The sequence below is a fragment of the Diceros bicornis genome, chromosome 8 (genome assembly GCF_020826845.1).
Source record: "Diceros bicornis minor isolate mBicDic1 chromosome 8, mDicBic1.mat.cur, whole genome shotgun sequence".
Taxonomy (NCBI): domain Eukaryota; kingdom Metazoa; phylum Chordata; class Mammalia; order Perissodactyla; family Rhinocerotidae; genus Diceros; species Diceros bicornis.
Genome location: NC_080747.1, coordinates 59,990,479 through 60,016,051, shown reverse-complemented (window position 1 = coordinate 60,016,051; position 25,573 = coordinate 59,990,479). Strand labels below are relative to the sequence as shown.

The following is a 25,573-nucleotide window of genomic DNA, read 5'->3' as shown; positions in this document are numbered from 1 at the left end:
GACAAATTTAGGAAGGCGGGAAGGAATTCTAAGTGAGAAGCAGAGGCTAAAGGGGACAAGATGGAGAATGATAAACAGGAAACAGGAAGAACAACAGCACTAGTGAAACCATGAAATGCACTGGCGCGCGCTCAGGAAGCACCCGGGGCTGGAAGCAAGCAGGTTCCACTCCTGAGTTGCATGAGCTGCGGATGGTGGAATAGACTATTTCCATGCCCCACCCCTTGGAACTTCTCAGTATCCTGGCATCCTGAAAATTACTAATCCTGCTCCAAGGAGGAGGAAATCCACCAGAGGGAAAACTCTATTGAGAACCTAGGATGATGTTTGATGGGAGTGTATCTAAAACTTGATAATATGATGGGAGAAGTGGTGAAAAGAAGGTGGTTGGTCACCTTGTATTTTATGACGAGTAAGTATGAATATTCCAAATTACTCCACTGAATTGCCCATTTATCCTGTTTTATATTACAGTGTCTATCAATAAAAGTGTTGCAATAGAGACGCTAGAGTTATGACTGTGAGGGTTCATTCATCACGCTGGAGGGGATGGCTTAGTGGACAAAACACCAGCTTTCACCAACTATGACACTCTGCATCCAGAGGTTAATATGCAAGTGGCATTGCCTCAGCAGCTCATCTTCTGAATGAAGCTAGTTCCACAGAGTTTACTCAGAAGGGTGGAGGGTCCTTTGGACAACAACAGGAAAAAACTTGTCTATCCTGCCTGGATAATGAAGATTTCTAGAACTTTTACAAACTTAGGATTTCCCCCAGCTTCCTGGAAGCATGAGATATGAGAGAACCAAAGGATCTTCTAAAACGTTCTTAGAATTGGTGTCCTATTCTGGCTAGCTCTCCCTTCATAATCAGCCTTATACAAGCCAATTTAGCCTTCCCCTAAACTACTTCTTTCCATTCAACTGTTTAATACTCTACCTGCATTTTAGACGCCTATAATAGTCTCTTTACTTTCTCTACCCTTCTCAAAATATCTTAATCTTAACATTTATACTCAAATCAGTCCATTCATCCACTTCATGACATGAACTGCTCTTTCATGAAAAAAATCCTTCACTTTTATGGCTGCATCAATTACTTGACAATGACAAACTAGGAATGTTTAGTAGTTCACAAAAATAATGCTACCACTATACAAATCAACCAATAACTAGACTAATGATTCCATCCTTATAAAATTTTACTTTTAAAAATTTATCAGCTAAATTTGTATCAGTTTAAAGAAGGCTTTGTTTCAGTTGTAATCTCAAAATCAATGCAGCATACATTTATTGACTATCCACTAAGCACTTGGCTACCAAGCTAAAAAAATAAAAAAAAAAAACAGTCCTTTCCCTGCTGTAGTCTAGTGAAGATGGCAGACAACTATAAAAAGGTGTTAAGTGCTATAACCACAGTACATTAAAGTGCCAGAAACAGACTGATTCTCTCTGTGAATTCAGAGAGGTGGCTTTGAATAGGAAGTTGAAACCTCTTATTTCTAAATGCATAGTTTGACAGGATGCGATTTTCAGATTTGAGCTTCTAAATTAGTCTAAATCTCAACTTTTGTGGGGAAATGTTTAAAAGGTAAGTGATATATCTACTTAAAGCTATAAGGTTAGGATTACGGGAATTTGAGAACCTGGAGGGGTGAGATTAATATGAACCTAAGATAATCATTTTCATGCCCAGGATCTTCACACAATGATTTTCTCTTTTACTTTTTTCTTCTGCAAGCTCAGTCCGAGATTTCATCACCACATTCTTCACTGTCATCCTCAGACATTATTAATCTTTCTGATACATCACACACTCCTCCTCCTTCTACTCCTCCTGACTTCTAGATGGGACTGCTTCCATATACGCTGACATTCTGGTTATGACAACGATCAAACCCTCCCTGTTCCAGCTACCTCTGCCATTAGATCGTTATCTCCTTCTTTGATACCTACTGCTAATTGTACTTGTTTATTTCCCACACATAATGCATGAGGTGGTCATTTTAGTAATATTTCATTCCTATTGTCTGGTTACATGGAATTTCTTTTTATATTAATTCATGCCTTCTCTATAATTTACCAACATCTACACATTTTATCCTTAAAATCTCCAAGTGAATATTAAGGAAGTGGAAATGTAGCAATCTTTAGTTATTTCTTATAAATTCTCAATTTTCTTCCCCCAAATTTCCCATTATCCAAATATTTATTTCTTCAAGATGACTGCAGGGTTATATACAGGGCTGCCTTCCAACATTTAGCATACCCTTGTATCTAGAGGCATTAGAGCTAGCATACAAGACAGGGAATGAGAGCTGTTTGCACTGCCTTCACTCAAAATATCTTCCCGCCAGGATTAGGACCCTGTGTGGCCAACTGGCTGTCTACATTAGCTGTGTGCCTGACTGGTGCCCTCTGGTGGTAAGAGGATAACAAGTAGAATGGCTGCAGTAGAGCGCCTAAAATCTGTCTCCACACCTAGGGGCCTGAGTTCCTTCTGGCTCCCATTTTGTTAATTTTATATAAATTTGATCCTTCCTTTCCCTTCTCTTCCTTTACTGTCCTTTTTTATTTTCCTGTCTTATTTTTTAACACCTTGTACTCTAGGAGAAACTCACTGATGATGACAGTGTTGGCAGAATGGCTTGTGACATAAAGTTTGATTTAGTCACAACAGAATGTCAGTTGTTCTTGAAAGAGGATTGTGATCACCCATTTGCCATTTCTCATGACAAGAAAAACATGAGCATGAATGCATTCCGAGATATTGTGCTTTACTAGAAGAAAATATACACTCAATATTATAATTGATAAATGGGAACTAAAATCATGGTAAAATACTCTTTTCAAGTTGTTAACGTTAGAGTCAAGTAGCATCTTTTAAAGATAATGTAAATTTCATTCTGTCTAAAGTTAGTGATGGACAAAGATGACCACTCCAATTCCTCTCTACTCACCAAATTCTGAGTCTTGTGTATGAATCCAAGTGTTTTTATAAAGAAGTCAATGTAACATTTGTCTTCCATGAATATATCAGTCGCTGCAGCAGTATGTCACTTAATATTGATGTGTGGTTTGAAAAAGTTTATTGCCTTGCTAAACATCTGTCTTACTTCTGTCAATCCAGTTCAAAAATTTGCATTTGATATCATCTGAATATAATTTCTCAGAAAAACAGGAATGTGGGTAGCTGGGACTTCTGGAAACGAGAGTATTTCTATTTTTACTCTATAAAGAGGCAAATTATTCCACCTGGCGTTATCACATATATATTTTGAGTTCCAGAAAAGGGTCTCTATTAGAATAAGAAAGTGAATTAAATTTGATTGAAATTAATTTAAACTATCATTATTCTCTTCATCAAATGCAATTTCTTTTGGAACTTTTACTCTCCCTTCATAGTTTGTAAATACTCAGAAATTCAAACGTAAAGTCTAGGAATTACCACTAACATCTAATTGATAAACAAAATGAAAAAGGCTCTCATTCAAGCCTTGGATAAAGCAAGAAGAGTCACAATTGTCTGTCACATAGAAATCCTATGTGGCAAGAGTAAAGGTCGAAGTAAAGAGTAGAATTATTTTGTATGTTTGAATGTAAAACAAATTACGAAAAAACTCTAGATATATTAAATAAAAGTGTAATAACTGTTCTCTCTGTGTCTACTGTTGTCTCTCTAGAGTCAATTCTCCTTGACACAGTGTGAGTAATCTTTTAAAAACATAAGCCAGACCATGTTAATCCCCTGCTGTCAGCCATCCTTGGCTTGTATAAAAGTCCTTACAATGGGCCTACAGGGTCCTGCATGAAGTAGCCCTGCTATCTTTTCAACAGCATTTCCTACCAGTCTCCACATTTTCATTAGGAAATGAGCTAACATTTCCTAGCTCATTCATGTTTAGAATCAATCATGTCTGTTAAAGGAATTGGCAAAGTGCACATTTGTTCTTGTGCTTAATCTGTCATTCGAAAGGCTGTTTGGGTTTTCCATAACAAAGTGACAAATGCTAACGTAGGTACAATGGACCAATATGATGACTGCCAAGAGACACAATACAGTTGATGGAAGTTAGTCATACATATACCTAACTCTCCCAAGAAGCTCTTCTTACGGACATATCAGCAATTAGAGTAGGAATTACTCTGCTGATCACATTCCACTAAGTAACAGCCATTAAAGACTTACCTGCAGCTACTACAATAACATCTGCCAGCTGAGTATGGATCTTCAGTTGTTCTTTGGGGGTATATCTGTGAGCTATCGTCACAGTTGCATCACCTGGAATGCAGAAGAAATTCCGTTAATGATTACCGCGCTTTGTCAAAATTTATGAATGCACCAATTCTAGAGGAGTTTCAGTTCCATCCTAAGAGCAGGAAAATTGCTTTGAAATGATTAAATCCCACTTTGAGAACAAAAGCTAGATAAGGAAATCTAGATGACCCAAAATATTGTACCCTTCAACTGACCAGTGGAAAATCAAATGGGACCAAATGAGGGTATGTGGTGACCATCAGAGAGCTATAAGCAGAGTCCTAGAAACCCAGCATTTGAATGAATTGACAGGTTAATATACAGATGCAGGGGATACTCATTAGCTTGATAATAAGACACATAAATACTGAAAACAGCAAGATAAGCACACTAAAAATGGGGCAACGTATTGTGCAAGCTCAGGTGAGAGATTAATTTTGCCTGAGCTGTAGCAGATGCCTCATCTTGAGGAGGTGTCAAGGAAGGATTCCTAAAGGAGGCAATATAGTTTTTAAGTCTTACATTATGAGCAGGAGTATCCTAATAGGGGAAGGAAGAAAAGGGCATTCCAAGCCAAAAGAAGAGCAGGAAAAAATGGACCAACTTTCAAATTATGTGTTTAGGAAATGACTAAGAGGTCTAAGATATAACAGGAAGTATTCATACACGCTTTAATGAAGTGAGGTGTGAATAAGGGAGGTTAGCAGCCTGAGGGATTCCACTGTTTAAAATGTGAGTCAAGGAAGAGGAGTGAGAGAAAGGCAGTGATGAGGGCAGTCAAAGGAAGGATGTCCAGTAAGAAGATGGCTGTGTGAGACCATATCTTCTCTCTTCTCCTCTCGGATAACGTACAAATGCTACATAGTTAACGACAACAAAAACTGCACAATCTCCATTTTTAGCAAAACTAGAAGACATATTTAACACAGACTCCAAAAACATTTAAGAGTTACCCAGGAGTAGCAAAGTTAGCAGATACCACACAGGGAGAAAGGCAGCAAAGAAATGCAGAGAATACCAAGGTGGCCAGCAGCCCAGATCTCTGAAAACGACTGCAGAAACATACTTCCCGAATGTGAAGGGTTCATGTCAAATGCAAAATGTATCTCTCTTATTTGTAGCAGAGAAAATAGGAACCACGGCAGAAGAAGCCCTCCTGGATCTGGTATAGTTCACAGCGGGTGGTAACACAAAGACACATGCAGAGGAGCCATTTCAACAGGAAGCAGTTTGACTCTGTGCAAGTGGTGAAGGAAGAATCTGAAGGCTGCCCAGCACCTCCTCCTCAACCCTAGCAGAAGTGTCCTGCCAATAGCAGATCCAAGAAATCCAACTCATTCAATGATAAGTAATTTAAGAAGCAGTTGACACAGCATTAAGAAAAGGATACTATATCAGGATCAGCCCAGGGGAGTTTTGGGGGTGATGGAACTGTTCCGATTCTAGTGGTAGTTACATGACTATATGCATTTGTCTAAATTTATGGAACTGTACACCAAAAAGAGTGAATTTTACTATATGCAAATTTTTAAGTAAATAAAAGGATACATTTAAAAGTAGCAGACTCAAGAAAAAAACAAAAGCAAAAAAATTTTTTAAAAATTTACCAACCAATAAACTCAACAGAAAAATGTTGTTATGGAAAAGCTGAACATTATGACCAAACATTATGCCAAAAATTTAAAAAGTAAGAATTTAAAGTCACAAAAAATGGGGAAAAAAAGACTCAAATCCATACAAATTGACCTATAATGGCCAACACTGAGACATATTTTAGTAAAGTTGCTGGATTTTAAAGTTTAATCTTTTTTTTTAATAAAAGAATCCTATGAGAATCAGGCAAAAATTCAGGTTTTTAATCAATCCAGAAAACAGCAGAGCAATACCTACAAGAGACTTATATAAAGAAACCGGGAGTCAAAGACTTTATATCCAGTCAAATCATCCAAGATTAAAGGTTGCAAACAATTTTGAAATTGAAAGAACTCAGGGAATATCATTCTCATGAGTTTTTCCTGAGGAATTTGCTAAAAGATGAACTTGAATGAATCAAAATATATTCGAGGAAACTTGCAAAATGACTATTGGAGAGTTTTGAATATATTTAATTACAAAACTAAGACTTAAAAAATGTGAGGATTGGGGTCACAGACCAAATGTAATGCTATTTGCTCTGATTATGTAGAAATGGTGCAACTAAGAAAATTAAAATGGGAAGGGCAAAGACGAGAAAGTTTGCTGACTGCCTAATATGTAATGACTGAAATCAACAGATATCATTTAAAGCTGACCAATCAAATAACAGAAGTATAAGAATATTTAAAAGTATAAGAAAACATACCACGAAGATAATTTTTATTGGCAAATATCAGGTAGAAGACAAAAGAAATGGAATCAGGGAAGAAAAAGGAAACATTTTGTCATTTCTTTTATTAGAGTATCAATAGATACCATATAAAGAAACAGAGAACTAAGAGTACTGTATAAAGTTATAATTAAGTTAACCACAAACTTTCCTAATTATAAGAAAAACCATACACCAAAAAAAACTGTAAGAAATAAACAAAACCATAAAAACAACAAACAGAACAGAAACTAATATGACAACTCAGACTATATATATTTATCAAATTAATAAATACAAAATTTCCTGTTATCTATTTAAAAGAATAATATTTTCAAATTGGCTCACAAAGCAAAATCCAGTTCTAAACTTTATGTAAGACACATCTAAAACAAAGCTGTTTAGAAATGTTGAAAATAAAAGATGTATAGCAAATGTATAGCAGGAAAATGAAAAAAACAAGATGATGTTCCTACTGTCAAATAAGGAAAAATTCAGCATTAAATAGGACAAAGAAGTACACATTATAATACAAAGCGGTGATTCAAATGAAGACAGAGCAATGATAAATATATAAGTAACAAATAAAAGAAATATAATTCATACAGCAGAAATTACAGAAGATATAAATAGAAAAAGAAACACATTGTATTCATTAAATTTAATTCACCATTCTCAATCCATGACAGATCAAAGATATAGAAAATGTAAATAACATAATTAATGCTATAAGCCTGATTACAATATATCAAATTCTGAAAATAGATCATATATTTTCCTTTCATGTACCCAAAGAATATATTTCTAAATGTTACGATTTTGGCTACAAATAAAATTTTAATTAATACCCAAAGACAGTTACATAAACTATAGATATTTTTTTTGATCACACCTCTAAAATTACAATTATTGACAAAATCAGAAATTAAAAATCCCTTCCACTGGAAAGTTTTTTAAAATCCTACTTTAAACAATCCTCAGGTCAAAAAAAACCCCACAAAACAATATTGAAGAATTTCTAGAAACATTTATAATGAAAGTACTATATATTAGATGCTATAAAATAAAGATAAAGCAGGGGCCGGCCTGGTGGCATAGTGGTTAAGTTCACACACTCCACTTCCGTGGCCTGGGGTTTGCCAGTTCAGATCCCAGGTGTGGACCTACACACTGCTTATCAAAGCCATGCTGTGGCAGTGTCCCATATAAAGTAGAGGAAGATGGGCATGGATGTTAGCCCAGGGCCAATCTTCCTCAGCAAACAAGAGGAGGATTGGCAGCAGATGTTAGCTCAGGGCTAATCTTTCTCAAAAAAAATATATAAATAAAAAATAAAGATAAAGCAAAGCTTGGAGGAAAAGTCATAGACCTAAATTATTTTCTCAATAAAATAGAAATAAGAAAATAAGTGAATTAATCATTTAACTTAAAAATTTAGATAAAAAAATAAAATAAACAAAAGAAATTAGAAAAAGATCAATAAACATAAAAGTCAAAATGTTAACATTAAATAAATCTAAACACTGGAATATTATAAGCAATGAGAGAATTTAAGAAGTTAGCCAAGTAAAAAATGAATATACACTAATAAATAGCTTTCATATATAACAGCATGTTAGAAGATATAACGAAAGAAAAGACCCCATTATGAGAGCAATACAAAAGATAAAATACTAAGAAATAGACTTAAGTTTATGTGCAAAATCTCTATGGTAAAAGAAAATCTCTAGAACACCACCAAAAGACATAAGTAAGACTGAAGAACTAGAAAGATGAAACATCTTCTTGGATAGAAAGACTCAATATCATAGAGATAACAATTCTCCCTGTGTTCATTACAAATTTAATACAACTCCAATAAAAAATGGTATTTTTACCTTTTTTTTTTGGAAGAATATAATATGACCCTAAAGATAATACAGAAAAATAAAAGACAATAGCCAGGAAAGCTTTGAAAAGGAAGAACAGAGAGGAACTAGTACTAATAGTAGTCTTTCTCATCTCAGTTAATGGGACCACCGTGTGCCCAGTTACTTAGGGTAAAAGTCTATGGGTCTCTCTTGTTTATTCTCTTCCTTTCACTTGCTATGAACCATCAACTCTAAAAGTAGAGTATACGTTTAGAAGCATCCCAAGGCACCAAAATTATGAAGCATCCTCCTATCTCTATCTTAGTCTCTCTCCTATAGGGAGAAAGGTCACCTTACACATTAGCAACCCACTCAAGCATTCTCTGGTTCCAAATGAGAGCCCCCCCAAATCCCCACAAAAACCAAAAACAAAACCAAACCAAACCAAAACCTTCCACTTCAGCAGTATTGATGATTTCAGCAAGGTATTGAAAAACACATAATAATCCAGGGAATTGTATATACATATAATTAACAATCTGTAAAGTTTTAAGCAAAAGAAAAAATATTGAGATGAATTTCAACAGCATGGAAAGATCTTTTAGGTAACTCCACTCTCTCTTCAATAATATCTAGTTAACTTGTTATTAGTCCTAAGTAAGTTTGGCTAGCGATACTCATGGTAAATATCAAAGTCATATTTAGACTTGATTGATCAGTTTCTGACTATGGGGATATCAAACCATGGAAAGGCTTTCAGCCTGCTGTTCGGTAGACCACATGATGATAGCAAAAGAGGTGAACCAAGAGAGTTAAAAGCAAATGTGTTCAAATAATGCCTCAGACCCTTCTGCCTTTGCCCCTTGCTGATGAGCAGCTTGATACCTGTTCCTGCTCCTGAGAGCTAGCTATTCTGCTCGCTATATTCTTATTTAATCTGTGAAAATTCTTGTCATTCCTATTTTCAATTCTAGTGCCCCATTATTTTTCTTCAAGGAATCCTCTGACTTGCTGCACCTAATCTTTTCTATCTCCTCAACTTTTTCCTAGGGCAACCAGTACTAACCAGGTGCAGCGGCTATTCCATAGACTGACCCTCAGATGACTTTTTCCCACACTCAGTTTTATCCTCTTACTGTGCATATGATAACACCCTGGGCGAGGGCCTAGTTTTTTTTTTAACTATCACACAGATCCAGATAAAAATTTTTTATTAGCAGAGTCTTAAGCAACTCCATTTTGCTTAGGACTTTCCATCACGTTTCTAGGATATGGCAACAATAAAAGACAGAACCTATATCCTAGAATCACAGGGTTCTGTTAGAACTTAACAATTAACTGCTGGGCAAGATCTGCTTCTCACTGTATAAAAGTCCACAGTCAATCAAGGATTGTCTACCGGGAGGCACCTGAGCAGTTTTCTAGGCTATTATTCCCTCTGTAATTTATGCAAAATTGCCAATTGTAGCAAAGAGTTGTTGGCAACTAACACAGAGTACCAATTTGAAGAAAATAATATTTGCTATTAAAAAAAAGCTAGAAAAAACAACACAATTTGCCTCATTTTAGAGTATCATTTTTTTTTTTTTCAGTTACTTAAATGGGGAGTTTGCTTTTGTTGGACATTTCCAGGCCATTCCCTATCTTCATTTATTCAATAATCAAGAAATAATCCCAGTACCATGCTAAGCAATGGAGATACACAATTCTCTACTCTCATATGGAAAACAGATATGTAAATGAGAATTATAACATAGTGTGATAAGTTCCATATTAAAAGGAGGTATAACTTACAGTGTTGGCACAGAGCATCATTATCTACGCCAGCTGAGACTAGTGTAGGAGATGACAGACTCTTGATGTGAGTAGGAATTTGTTTTGCTTCTGCTTCAAGCCTCCTTTAACTATGCTTTTTGCATCGATAAATTATTTCCCATAAAAACATGAGGAAGGCATATTATTTAGCCCAGACTGTTAGAAACTTCTTCCTTATAAGAGCTAAAGTCTAACTTTTTGCAACTTTTACCATCATTCTGGATCTATCTTTGACAGCAACATGGAACAAGTCTCAACTTCCTTTTCCACGAGGCAAATCTTCAAATACCTGCTTGTACCTGCGTCAGCAGATGAAGCAAAATGGCGAAGCCAACAGGAGCTAGAATCTCACATGTAGGGTTTTGCTTTGTCATTTTCTCTGGATAAGGGAAAACTGAGTCATTCCCGATACATTAATTCATATCATGGTCTGGTTTAAAGGAAAAGTCACTGAGGAAATCACAGGAAGGAAAACTCGGTACTCATCAACAGAACAGCACCCGATGGAGAAAAGAAGCCTGAGTTCTGTTTTGGGACAAATGCCTCCAGAGGCCTAAAGATTCTGGATTTGAATATGTATTTCCTTCTCTCTCCACAAGTTGCTATTGCATCTTTAAGCATAAAAACAAACAAAAAATTTTTCTACAGAGAAATTCTCCGTAGAGAATTGGGCAGAGCCAAAACATATGTGATTAAAATAACCCTCGTATAAGTACTTACTAGACGTCTAGCACTGTGCTAGTACTTTACACATATTAACTCATACAATCTTCACAGAACACTGTGAGAGTATTTCTTATGAGGTAGAAACTAATATTATTTGCATTTTACAAAAGAGGAAACATAAGTCCAGTAATTTGTCCAAGGTGATACAAACTATAATAAGAGCCAGAATTCAAACTCATTCGGTCTACTCTAGTGCCCAAGCTCTCAATCATCTCACTGTATAGACTCCATGATGGGCAGAAAGAAAAAGAACTGTTGGGGTTCATAGTCGTCAAATCAGAGCTGGCAAACACTCTGTTCTCACTTCTGTCAGCAGACAAGCATTTCTGGGATGATCATCCTGACTCTTTCAGGAAGCCAGCGTGGGATCTCTGATGACGCTTCTTTTTCCTGAGGGCGAAATTCTGCTTTCAGATCCCACCTGGAACACATTGGTAGTACTGATAACAGAGCATCTAATGACAGAAAGCACATGTGCCTCCAACGCAAAAAGGATGTTTTTACCTTTAATTTTTACAACTTGTAAAATGATCAAGAGGCCCATTTCCCAGATCTTAAAATAATACTGCACTCTCTTGACTCTTCAAATCCAATTACTGTAAGTTTTATATTTCAACTTCAGCTGCTTTTTCTGGATTAAATTGTTTAAATAATTTTAGGTATAGTTACAGAGCACTCAGATCTAAGCCTTCTTTTCATGCTTAAAATGGGCCAGGCTTTAATGTCTTTGTATCTGGCCAAGACCCAGCTGGTTTGATTTGCTGTTTATCATCCCTCAGTTACCTTCCAGACTCCTTGGGCCACTGGGTGGATGATAACTAAGGCATACAGTTTCACTTTTAGTTAGTCAAATACTCTTTCAAGCTCACTCCTTTTCAATATCTATCTCCAAGTTCCTTTGAGAGAAAGAGTATTAGGGAGGACTGACTGAATCCTGACCACCAGTGTCTCTAGATATTTCAAAACTCTGCCCCTGGACTTGGCCAAAAATTACTAAATTGAAATCATGGATTCATTTATTCAACAAAGACGATATACAAATGGGCAAACACATATATAATAAAATTTTACATAGTAATCGTGCTATGAAAAAAAGAGTGCAGAGTAAGTGAGTAGAGAGCCGGGGTGCTGTTTTGATACGGTGGTCAGAGACAGCCTAAGGAGGTAACATTTGAGCAGAAACCAGAAGGAAATAAATTAAGTAAATAACTTCAAAAAGAGAATTCCAGGCAGAAGGAAAATCAAGGGCAAAGACCCTGACACATGAGCATGTACAACCTGTTCTAGGAAAGCAAAAGGCAGGGTGTCTGGAGGGCAGTGATGGAGGGTGAGAAGGTAGGAAATGAGTAAGGAGACGCAGCCCAGGTCAGATCATGAAAGGTCTTGTAAGGAATTTGGATTTTATTCTGGTGTTATGTTGTTCAGAGTGTTACAGGAAGCCATGGATGATTGAGAGGCACCGTGTAGAAAATAGACTGCATATGGGAGATGGGACAAGGGCAGATGCAGGGAAACTAAATTTGTTGTTTGTTGTTTGTAAATTTTAGTGTTCCAAGTGAGAGATAATGGCTGCCTGGACTAGGATCTTATTAGTGGAGGTGGTGAGGTCATGGGTGTATTTACACAGATTGCTAATGGATAAGACATTAGATGTGGGAGAGAGGTCAAGGATGGCTTGAGCAACTGGGTGAAGTGATGGTGCCACTTCCTAAGATGCGGAAAACCAAAGGTGGTAAAACTAGGCGTGAAGGTTTGTATGTGGTAAGTTTGAAATACCTGTTGGCCATCCAAGTGGAGCTGTCAAGTGGACAGTGGTTACATGGGTCTAGAGGACAGGGGAATACAGATGGTATTTAGAGCTATGGGGCTGGAAAAGGTCACCTAGGGAATGGTTTTGGAATAAGAAGTGAAGCCCTAGGCTCGTTCTAGTGTTTTGAGCAGTCGTCCTCAACCCTGACCGCATTAGAATCTTCTACGGAGATTTCTGAAAAATACTGATTCTCAGGTCCAACTCGTAAAGATTCTGATTTAATGGTTCTGTGTTGGGCTCGGGCAGCTATATTTTCAAAAGCCCCCAGATGATCCTAGTGGGCAGCTGAGGTTGAGAACCACTGGTTCAGAAGTTGGGAAGAAGAGAATGACCCAGAAACAGAGAATGAGAAAAAATATCTAGTGAGATAAGAGAAATGCATGCCAGTGGTAGCTTTAATCTGAGCTTAAACAATAAAAGAAGTAGCCTTATAAAATGTGGTCATTTCGTTAAATTAAAAAGCATGTTATGAATATTATTCAGTCTATTACATAGTTTCCCATTCATAAGAACCCTCAGGGGAAATTACTTTTTGGTCTTAATATCAGAAAATGTTTTATTTATCCTGAGCACGTGTTATTTTTAATCCTAACGATACTTAATTGGGTAACCAGTCATTTTTTTTTCCTGCTAAAAAGCTCTCAGGGTGAAACTAGTGACCTAATCATAGAAAGTATAGTTTAGACTCAACTAAATAAATTCACCAAACATATATTCAGCTCCAGTACATAAAAAGCAGGGTGCTTGGCAGTGGGAATATATCCATGAAGATTTAATGATATGCTTATTTCTAATAATAGCCTTATTCTTGGCTCCATTTTAATTCCAGGCCTTGCTTCTCCTTTTTCTTAACTATTTCTCTTTTGCATTGTGTTTTATTTCTGTGGCCCACCTTAAATACTTTTTAGAATAACTATACTGTAAAAGCTAATATGTATTGAGTACTTACCATGTGTGGACACTAAATTCTTTATATGTATTTGCTCCCTTAATTCTCCCAACAACGTCACGTCTGCTTATCTCACAGGAACAGGAACAGGATGTGCACTCAGGCAAGATAATTAGAGAGCCTATGCTCATTAACACCAGACTCTCCTGCTCCAGGAGGCAATCTTCACCAATCAAGACTGCAACTATAGTGTGAACAACCTGGCAGGTATAAATGAAGATATTGTTCAAAGAATTCAAGATGGCGGCATAGGCAGACTCCAAACTCACCTCCTCCCGCAGACACAGCCAATTTACAACTACTCGTGGAAAAATTACCCCTGAGACAGAACTGAAAACTGGATAAGAGGAACTCCTGCAACAAAGGACAATCCTAATTGAGGTGGAAGAGGCAGAAATTCCCTTCTGGAGAGGAAAAACGCCGCGTTCACAAGCCGCCAGCTTCAGGGCCGCCGGGGAGCAGCCCACAGGTACGCAGCCTCCCTGGAGGAGCGGGGCCCTGAGCGGGCAGCGCCCCCGCTGTGGGCATTATGTGGACCCAGCACAATCGAGACGAGTGGCATAATATCTGACTTTGCCTGCTACTAGAACATTGGGGAGTACCCCCAGAAAACCTGGTTCACAAAACAAGTAAAACCGGCTCTTAAAGGGCCCGCACACAAACTTACCCGTTTCAGAAAGCATCCTAAAATACCAGAAAGAAAGGTGCACAGTGCTTTGCTGAAAAGAGACTTATCTGATAGGCTCTGAGTGCATCTTGGTGAGAGGTGAGACCTCTCCAGGGACTGGGACATTGGCGGCAGCCATTGTTGTGGCCTGGTGTGGGCGTGCTGACACAGATGCCATTGGAGTTCTCCCTGAGGCCTGCTAGCCCAGGTTTGCCCCACCCACTAGAGCACCAATTTAATCCAGCTCAGCCAGGGCAGGCAGCCCACCCTAGAGACTGGGCCCACCCAACAACAAGCCCTCAGGCAACTTGTGGGCCTGCACAGATTGGTGACTGGATTCTCTGCAGCCTGGCAACTGAGCCGACTTCAGTGGGGCAGGGTGTGCACAAGGAGTGGGTGGAGAGTGTGGGGCTGTGGTGGAGTGTGTGGGGCTCCTGTCGTGGAGAGACTGAGTCCACTTCGGGAGGTGGGGGGGTGAACACAGGGGGCAGGACTGTGTTGACTGTGTGTGTGGACCTGTGGGCGGCAGGGCTTGTCAGCTGTAGAAGACTTGTGCTTCTCAAAGACCCACATAGGGGGTTTGCCCCACCTTCCAAAGTCTTAAACAATTGGGTGCTCCCGTGCCTGAGGCCAGCCCCACCCAGCTGCAATCCTCAGAGAACTGACTAAGAGACCTAAAGGCTGGAGGCTTACAGCAATTGTAAGGCCCTGAGCCTAACAACCTGCCACGCTGGGGGCCTACTCACTTAAAAGAATACTGCAACACAAATGTGGTATTAGAACTTGCAGCCAACTGTGCTGGGGCTCCCCACACCTGATAAAGAGACTGAAGGGCCCACAACAACTACAAGCAGCTGAGCATTACAACAGCTGACCAGGAGCATAACTCGGCCTAGCTGGGTGCCTACAGGGAAAGCAAACAGGCCACAACAGAAGGACACACGTAGCCCACGTAGGGGTCACCTCTGGAACATTGAGAACTGAGGGAAGCACACTGCAGGACTCCTAAGGCATCACTTGTATAAAGTCACCTATCCAAGAGCAGGAGACGTAGCTGACCTACCTAATACGTAGACACAAGCACAGGGAAAGAGGCAAAATGAGGAGGCAAAGGAATACATTCCAAGTAAGGGAACAGGACAAAACCCCAGAAAAGGTACTAAGTGAAACAGAAATGAGCAACCTACCCAACAGAGAGTTCAAACTAAGAGTGTTAAGGAAGCTCACTGATGTGGGGAGAAGAATAGATGAACTCAGTGAGAATGTCAACAAAGAAATGGAAGATATATAAAAGAACCAATCAGAAATGAAGAATACGATACTGGAAATGAAAAATTCATCAATCAAAATCAGAGCAGAAATAAATGAAATAGACACTAAAAAAACAATAGAAAAAATTAATAAAACCAAGAGCTGGTTCTTTGAAAAGATCAACAAAATTGACAAACCTTTAGCTAGACTCACCAAGAAAAAAAGAGAGAAGGCACAAATAAGTAAAATCAGAAATGAAAGAGGAGAAATTACAACAGACACCTCAGAAATACAAAAAAAGAAAATTACAGGCCAATATCACTGCATGAACATCGATGCAAAAATCCTCAACAAAATACTAGCAAATCGCATACAACATGTTAAAAAGATTATACACCATGATCAAGTGGGATTTATTCCAGGTATGCAGGGATGGTTCAACATTCGCAAATCAATCAACGTAATACACCACATTAATAAAATGAAGAATAAAAATCACATGATCATCTCAATAGATGCAGAGAAAGCATTTGACAAGATACAGAATCCATTTATGATAAAAACTCTGAATAAAATGGGTATAGAAGGAAAGTACCTCAACATAATAAAGGCCATATATGACAAACCCACAGCAAATATCACCCTCAATGGTGAAAAACTGAAACCTATCCCTCTAAGAACAGGAACCAGACAAGGATGCCCACTGTCACCACTCTTATTTAACATAGTACTGGAAGTCCTAGCCAGAGCAATCAGGCAACAGAGAGAAATAAAAGGGATCCAAATTGGAAAGGAAGAAGTGAAACTGTCACTATTTGCAGATGACATGATTTTATATATAGAAAACCCTAAAGAAACCAGAAAACTTTTGGAAGTAATAAACGAATACGATAAAGTTGCAGGATACAAAATCAACATACAAAAATCAGTTGCATTTCTATACACTAACAACGAAGTAGCAGAAAGAGAAATTAAGAATACCATCCCATTTACAATTGCAACAAAAAGAATAAAATACCTAGGAATAAACTTAACCAAAGAGGTAAAAGGTCTGTACACCAAAAACTATAAAACATTGCTGAAAGAAATTGAAGAAGACACAAAGAAATGGAAAGATATTCAGTGCTCTTGGATTGGAAGAATTAACATAGTTAAGATGTCCATACTTCCTAAAGCCATCTATAGATTCAATGCAATCCCTATCAAAGTTCCAACAACATTTTTCACAGAAATAGAACAAAGAATCCTAAAATTTATTTGGAACAACAAAAGACCCCGAATAGCTAAAGGAATCCTGAGAAAAAAGAACAAAGGTGGAGGTATCACACTCCCTGATTTCAAAATATACTACAAAGCTATAGTAACCAAAACAGCATGGTACTGGCACAAAAACAGACACGCAGATCAATGGAATAGAATCGAAAGCCCAGAAATAAACCCACACATCTATGGACAGCTAATCTTTGACAAAGGAGCCAAGAACATACAATGGAGAAAAGAAAGTCTCTTCAACAAATGGTGTTGGGAAAACTGGACAGCCACATGCAAAAAAATGAAAGTAGACCCTTACCTTACACCATACACAAAAATTAACTCCAAATGGATTAAAGACTTGAATGTAAGACCTGAAACTATGAAACTTCTAGAAGAAAACATAGGCAGTACGCTCTTCGACATTGGTCATAGCAACATATTTTCAAGCACCATGTCTGACCGGGCAAGAGAAATAATAGAAAAAATAAACCAATGGGACTACATCAAACTAAAAAGCTTCTGCAAGCAAAGAAAACCATCAACAAAACGAAAAGACAACCTAACAATTGGGAGAAGATATTTGCAAACCATACATCTGATAAGGGCTTAATCTCCAAAATATATAAAGAACTCATGCATCTCAACAACAAAAACACTACCAACCCAATTAAAACATGGGCAAAAGACCTGAACAGACATTTCTCCAACGAAGATATACACATGGCCAACAGGCACATGAAAAGATGTTCAAAATCATTAACTATCAGGGAAATGCAAATCAAAACTACAATGAGATATCACCTCACGCCCGTCAGAATGGCTATAATTAACAAGACAGGAAACAACAAGTGTTGGAGAGGATCTGGAGAGAAGGGAACTCTCATACACTGCTGGTGGGAGTGCAAACTGGTGCAGCCACTATGGAAAACAGTATGGAGATTCCTCAAAAAATCAAGGATAGAACTACCATATGATCCAGCTATTCCGCTGCTGGGTATTTATCCAAAGAACTTGAAAACACCAATGCGTAAAGATACATGCACCCCTGTGTTCATGGCAGCGTTGTTATTCACAATAGCCAAGACTTGGAAGCAACCTGAGTGCCCATCAAGGGATGAATGGATAAAGAAGATGTGGTATATGTACACAATGGAATACTACTCAGCCATAAGAAATGATGAAATCCAGCCATTTGTGACAACATGGATGGACATTGAGGGTATTATGCCAAGTGAAATAAGTCAGAGGGAGAAGGTCAAATACCGTATGATTTCCTTCATTAAGTAGTAGATAACAACAACAATAAACAAACACATAGAGACAGAGATTGGATTGGTGGTTACCAGATGGGAAGGAGGAAGGGAGGAGGACGAAAGGGATAATTCGGCACATGTGTGTGGTGATGGGTTGTAATTAGTATTTGGGTGGTGAACATGATGTAATCTATGCAGAAATAAAGTATAATGATGCACACCTGAAATTTATACAATGTTATAAACCAATGTTACTGCAATAAACAAAAAATTTAAAAAAATAAAGATATTGGCTTGGAAGCCTTATATATCTAGGATTGTTTTCCTACTAATAGGGATAAAATGTGCTGAATCATCCACGTGAATCAATTCCCAGGTAACCAAATTCTTCATAGCACGAAATTGCCAGGTCAGGGTTGATGGTAGTATTCCTGATTGTGAAACAGATTTCAAGCTATAAAAAAATAACTAAATTTTAAAGCAATTAGACCCTCCTAAAACCTAGCCAAAATGAGCTAGCTAGCTCAGCCATGGGACAAGGGGCAAGTGTTAGCATGAGCCAAAGTTCTGCCCTTTCCTTTATAGTTGTTTTGGCTAAAAGGTGTGTGTATAGGGTCTGTTTGTTAAAGCTTTATATAATTTTTGCATTTATTTTATGCTTTCCAAGATTAACAGATGAAAATAAACCCAGCAATCTTACCACAATGTCTGATTTTGCAAATATGCTTACAAGATCATAGACTAATGCTAAGTAAGTATTGTCAAGGTTCCTGCATATGAAAGTGAAAAATGCAGACATCTTGAAGAACAATATGCTGTTTATTGCCCTACTATTCATTCTTTCTGTTGAAAAAGACCAGACTTCTGGGGTATACTAGTACAAATACAGCAAATATAGAGATAAATATATAGCCAATATAAATACAAATATATATATTGTGTCAGGATTAAAAAAAAAACTTCCAGAGTCAAATACTGAATACTATTACTCTCTCAGAGACTCACAGTGCTTACTATATTAAAGGCTATACTATGTTACTATATTAAAAACTTTCAGAGTCAAATACTGAATACTATTACTCTCTCAGAGATTCACAGTGCTTACTATACTAAAGGGTATACTATGTTATTATATTAAAGCCTGGGAGAGATATCACAGCTACGTTATATGTTTGATTTCATTTAACCCAGATTTCCCAAACTTATTTGATCAACTCCTTTCTCTTTTCTAAAAAAATTAAACCCATTTTAGATCTTGTGGCACATCAGTGGTCCAAAGAATACAGCTTATGAATAGCTGTATTAAAACTTTCATGATACTCTTGGTCTGCAAATAAAGGATTCATTCGTTTATTGAACAAAGACTTTTTGGACAGCTATTGTGCTAGGTGCTACAGATAAACTGGGAAAATAAACTAATCTGGTCTTTGCTTTTGTGGAGTTAACAGTTCAGTGAGTGTGATGAACATTAATCAAAGAATGATGCAAATAAACGATAATCGCAAACTGATAAATATCATGAAGGTAAAGTTCTTCAGTGTGTCTATGGTGGTGTGAGAGGGGTGGGAGGGGTTCTCAGAGAAGCCTGCTTGAGGAAGTTACGCCTGAGCTGAGATATAATGGATGAGTTGGAGGGAACACTGACTATTTGGGACACTGAAGGATGATAGGTAAGAAGTTAAATCAGAACAATGATGAGGGAGGGGGCAAATAGGAGCAATGCTGGAAAGTCCTGAAAGTCTGCAGAAATATTCACCAAGTGAAGTAGAAAAAGACCTCAGAATAAGAAGAGTAACATATTATAAGCACACAAAAACAGAGGAAACTTCAGAAATATTTATTGATCAAACAGAATAGGGCCCACACTCTTTTAAGCATTTAGTATCTTTATATAAATTTCAGAGCTACAAAAATCCTAAGATAAAATATTTGTCGTTGAGAAGTTCACATTTACTATGTGTGTGTAGGAAAGGGGAACAGGTAGGCAATCAATGTGCAATGGGATTAGTATTGTGATGGCAGCATACACAACATGCAAAAGTTAGAAGATTTGGGCCTCATCTTGAAAGATGAGTGGGAGGTGAGAGGACAGCAGGTGAGGATGGAAAGAGCATTCCATGCAGAGGGAACAGGGTGTGTAATGACAAGGAGGCATGGAAGAGACGGTGTGTTTGGGGAACAGTGTGTAGTTCCGCGGAGCTTCAGCATAAGGTACCAGACAGAAAGAGAACAACCAGGCTTACAGACATTAGAAAAGGGATGCTTTGTGCTGGTAGTAAAACAAATGCCTAGTACTCTGAGGTCATGGGAAAAGAGAGAAAATGAAAGGGAAAGAGAAAGATTTGTACTTCATCATACATTTTAAATAATGTTTAATGTTAGTTTCAACAGTGCACTAGTCCCAGCTGTCTGATGTAAGAAAACATATTTTACAAGTACAGTGCTTTCCAGATATTAGCTGGCTGAATTTAGGAGACACCGAAAATGAAACCGTACTCATTATTTATTCAGCTTAGAAAATGAGACTAGAATAAGCATTGGTTCTTTTCTATTGCTTTCTACTATGCAAACTCGAAATTGTAATTCAGTAAAGTCTAATCAACACAGAGGCATCAGAAATACAATATCCCCAACATCTTACCATGAGTTTCTCTAACTTAGAGGGAGTGGGAGGGGAGGGGCAGAGACTAAATGCCTCCCTGCCCCAGTTTGACAATGGTTCATTCCACAGAGGCAGCAAACATCCCACTCCACTCAGCGCCAACAAGACTAAGAGTCTCAGCCCGATCCTTTGTGTGACTCCTGCATTGCTAGGTGTTCCTATTTGGCTCCTCTTTTTGAAACCCAAGAACGCCTGGCCCAACCTGGCACTGGGTGGAGCTTAATCACACATACCACCCATCTCACGCTGCACTGCCTCAAACATCCACTGCTGTATTACTGCCTGAAGGTACCTCCTGTAGGTGGGAGATAAAGCTCCCAGGCTGGCAAAATGTTCATTTTCACTACTGGAGCCAATTTTCACAAAGCAAAGGCATTCCATTGGCAAAATTTCTTGTGGTTTTCCATTTAGATAGGATGCCCCTTGAATAAAAAATAGCTGATATACAGAAAGTTGCAGCAAAACGGCAGCTTGAGTGCAAAGCTCAACACCAGTGCAGAAGCAGTGCTTTGAGAAAACACAGTGTCCAAAGATGAACTCTGAAGATGCAGACTGTCATCTTCTGGAAATAGAGGACTAAGTCTTTTTCACCACTGTACCCCATAGTGTTTCATAGGGAACAAGTACTGAATGCATATTGGCTGCATGAAATTAAGAACATCTCTGGGCCCATAGGACTCTCAGCAAAATCAGCTGGTTGCTAATCCTTTCAAAATACTCTTTAAAAAAGTCCCAGCATCAATGCTACTGCAATGATACCACAACCTTTTAGTTAAAGGAGGAGCATGTAACCCCATGTTGTGGCTGTTTAGGGGGATCTATTTAGATGAAATGTTCTACATAAGAATATAAGATATGCAGAAAGGAACTTACTTTAAAAGAATTTAAAATAAAATCAGATTCTGTATTCCTTTGGTGACAATTAATAATCATAAGGCCTTGGTCATTATGGCACTTTGTTATCTTGAAGGAAAAAAATTGTTTTAGAGAATTTGAAGAACTTCTCTCTTGCTTCCTCACAGTAAAGCTAAAAATAAATACATTGTGCTAAAGCCAATGGTATTCAGTTTTCATTCTGAAAGAAGGTGAAACTGGGTAGGTTACTACATACAAAGAAGTAAAAAGAATACACAGTGATCTATAGGTGGTCACAATGGTACTCAAACATCCTAATAAGTAGTGGGGCTCATGAGAAGAGACTCTCCACTGTCAATCTCTTTATGCCCGTCAGTTAATCATGGGCTTCCCTAAGCAAATGGAATGTTTGTTTAGGGCTGCCAAATTTTATTTTGTGCCACTCAATATTTGTAATTTAAATCACCCATACTTGTATATCATGCCTCCTCTGTACCATCCTGTCCACCATCACCACCAAGACTATAAGCTCTTGGAGGACAGGAACCATGTCTCACTACTCTCTCTAAACTACACAGTGGCTCAAATGCCACGTCCTCTACAAAGCCTTCTGTGATGACAGGTCCTCTGCAGAAGGTAATCTCCCTGCAGCGTCCTGCTGTGTTGAGTATCAGCACTATCCTTTTACCTCAAGATTTTAACACCTTCTCAGTCCTCTAAATATTTCAAGCCCTTGAGGAATTAAAAGAAGCTCTTTCTCACAAAACAGCTGAGATTCATGTCCTAAATAATCAAGACTAAAAGCTAGCCAAGAGTAGACACATATTAATAAAGGTAAATTACAGTATGACCATTTTTCTTCTAGTGCAATTATCTTTGGCTTTAAGACACAAATGAATCATGAGGGTTCTGAATCTCTTCTGGCAAAGAAATATAGTGGGAGCTGAACGCTCAACACTGTGTCATCAGAACAAACTATATAGATATGAATTTGCCAAGTTAATCCTCCTTCATTATTTCTTTTTTTTTTTTTAAAGATTTTATTTATTTATTTTTTCCCCCAAAGCCCCAGCAGATAGTTGTATGTCATAGCTGCACATCCCTCTAGTTGCTGTATGTGGGACGCGGCCTCAGCATGGCCGGAGAAGCGGTGCGTCAGTGCACACCCGGGATCCGAACCCGGGCCGCCAGCAGCGGAGCGCGTGCACTTAACCGCTAAGCCACCAGGCCGGCCCTCCTTCATTATTTCCATTAGCTAACAATGCACAAGTAATCTCTGCACATAATTACTACTCTAACAAACATAGACGTTTGAAATATTAACTTTCCCATAGACACCAAATCTTCAGTAAGCAGCTCTCAACAATTCATTATAGTAAGCATGTATATCACCATACAACTATTAAATATGTATGAGAATAAACACCACCCATGTTGCAAACTGTCCAACATCATTTTTAATATAATTTATTACCTTTTAGATACTGTAATTAGATACTGTAATTTAGATACTGTAATAACGGCACCTAGATGCTGCTATAATAAATGTAAATTTAACTACCTGACATGTAAATAACCAATATTATAACTAATTCCACTTTTATCCAATTTTTAACATGCATTCAAGTGAGATATTTTATAATACAAAATATATATTATTTATAAAGTTAATATGTTTTATGACATAGGAATGTCTAATTTAAAATTGCATAAAGAGGGGCCGGCCTGGTGGCATAGTGGTTAAGTTCACGTACTCCACTCTGGCAGCCTGGGTTCACAGGTTCAGATCCTGGGCATGGACCTATGCACCACTTATCAAGCCATGCTATGGCAGGTGTCCTACATATAAAATAGACAAAGATGGGCATGGATGTTAGCCCAGGGCCAAACTTCCTCAGCAAAAAGAGGAAGATTGGCAACCGATGTTAGCTCAGGGCTAATCTTCCTCACACACACAAAATAAATAAATAAATAAATAAATATTGCATAAAGAAGGGGTAAGTTAATTTTCTTACACTTTTATTTTATTGTATTTTATAGACAAATAATTCAAAATTTAAATTTATCAAGAAATTAGCATACAATATATTGATATCTACAAAAAAAGTGCAATGTAAAGTATGATTTGAAGCATTATGATGTCCTATTTCTAATAAAATACTTAATAGACTTTATAAATTCTACATGTAAGCAAATTATTACAAAAAAGACTAGATTTGATCCAAAAAAGAGCAAACATAAAATTCACCAGACAAAGAAAATAAAATTTCAAATGAAGGTGAAAAAATACATTATTAACCTTGGGTCATGTTATTCTAAACACTATGGTTAGTATCGCCACAGATTTAATCTAAGCATAATAATGAAAATAACAGTAATAGCCACAGTTCACATGTACCAAGGGTTTACCTCACTTACTGTGTCAGGTGGTGTAATCAGTGTTTTACATTCATGTCTCATTTGGTTTTCACGATAACCTATTGAAGGAGATATTAATATTATCTGCACTTCACAGATGAGGGAAGTGGAGGCTTACACAGATTAAATGACTTGTCCAAGGACACAGGGCTTGGCAGGAGAGGAGTCTGACTCCAAGTCTAGACTCCTAACCACACAGTCAGCACCCAGTTCCCAGCTCTGTAGCCAACAGTTCCACCTGAAGTCTCTAAAGCTCATTTCCTTTAACCGCAAAATGCGAATAATATTAATATATGCTAGAATTATCGAGAAATAAATAAGACAGTTTATGAGACAGTACTGTGCAAGTCACGGAGCTACATAATGCTGCCTGTTATTGATGAGATAAGAAAATAAAATGTTGAAAACGAAGAAAAAACTGCTTACTGGCTCTTGGTCAAAATTTTCCAACAAAAATGGTATACCTAGGTAAACTTTCCTGGCTGTTTTACCTTGCTTAACATAGAAACTATTACATAAAGGCAAATAAATCAATACCTTTATTACACCCTAAGAGATATAAATAAGCACTAACAGATTAAGTTAGAAGTGAACAGTAAAACTGGAAATACAACTTTGTAGATGGTTACCATGAAAACTGTGTTCATACCATCAGATTTAGCCTTTTAAAGAGCTCTTCAAAACTAAGGCTTTTTAAAGTTACCTGGGGTCACTATCAGGCCTTAATTTACTAGGATCCACATATACATTCTGATTTCTGGCAATATTTAAATCCTTAGGGCCAGGAAGGAAAAATAATATTCAAAAGTCTCACTATTCATCATTTTAGATACATGATATGCTATCATTGTGCTTATTTTCCACACAGCTTTGTGGCTTAAAAAATTATTTCATATGCATTATGTCAATCAAGATCCTGAAAGTTAAAAGAGGTATTTGAAAATTTGAGATCAGGAACTGGAATTCACCAAAGTTAATAATGATAAAAAATCTATATAGCTATACATTGGTGTTGTGTGTGCGTGTGCATGTGTGTGCGTGTGTGTATGAGCAGGCAGATGTCTATCAACATGTGACTTTTATGTATCTACTGGCTTTCTACGTTTCTTAGTGTCTCTATTATTAATGATGTTAAAAAAGTATGTATAGCCAAAAGAAAAAACGGGGCCACATATTTCCAGTAATTGCTTTATTCACTTTCAAGGTGCTCATGTCATTAAGTGATGAATAAGGGAAACCTTTATTTGCATAAACCCACAAATGTGCTAAGTCACATTTTCAGACATCTTTACTTGATGATTTTAAGAAGTAAGAAAATTGTAGGAGCATATAGAATCTCCAAGGTCCCACCTACCTCCTGGCCGTTCGTGCTCTCCATCAGTGTGTAAAAGCATGGCAATGGGCATCCCTACATTCTTGGATCTTCCAGCCACAACCACATTTTTTCCAAATGTTTCAATTC

At 37.6% G+C, this 25,573-nt stretch overlaps 1 protein-coding gene across 3 annotated transcripts in view; it reads right to left on the bottom strand.

Annotated features, from left to right (window-relative positions):
• MTHFD2L (methylenetetrahydrofolate dehydrogenase (NADP+ dependent) 2 like) overlaps nt 1–25,573 on the bottom strand; it is a 143,833-nt gene that overhangs the window by 68,242 nt on the left and 50,018 nt on the right. For 2 of the 3 annotated variants that reach the window (XM_058547259.1, XM_058547262.1), the window contains exons 5-6: nt 25,466–25,573; nt 4,189–4,281 (exon numbers count right to left, since the gene is read on the bottom strand). In XM_058547259.1, the coding sequence (XP_058403242.1) occupies nt 4,189–4,281; nt 25,466–25,573 (201 nt within the window). The remainder of the gene's footprint in view (nt 1–4,188; nt 4,282–25,465) is intronic. The other variant, XM_058547260.1, reaches the window with a different exon arrangement.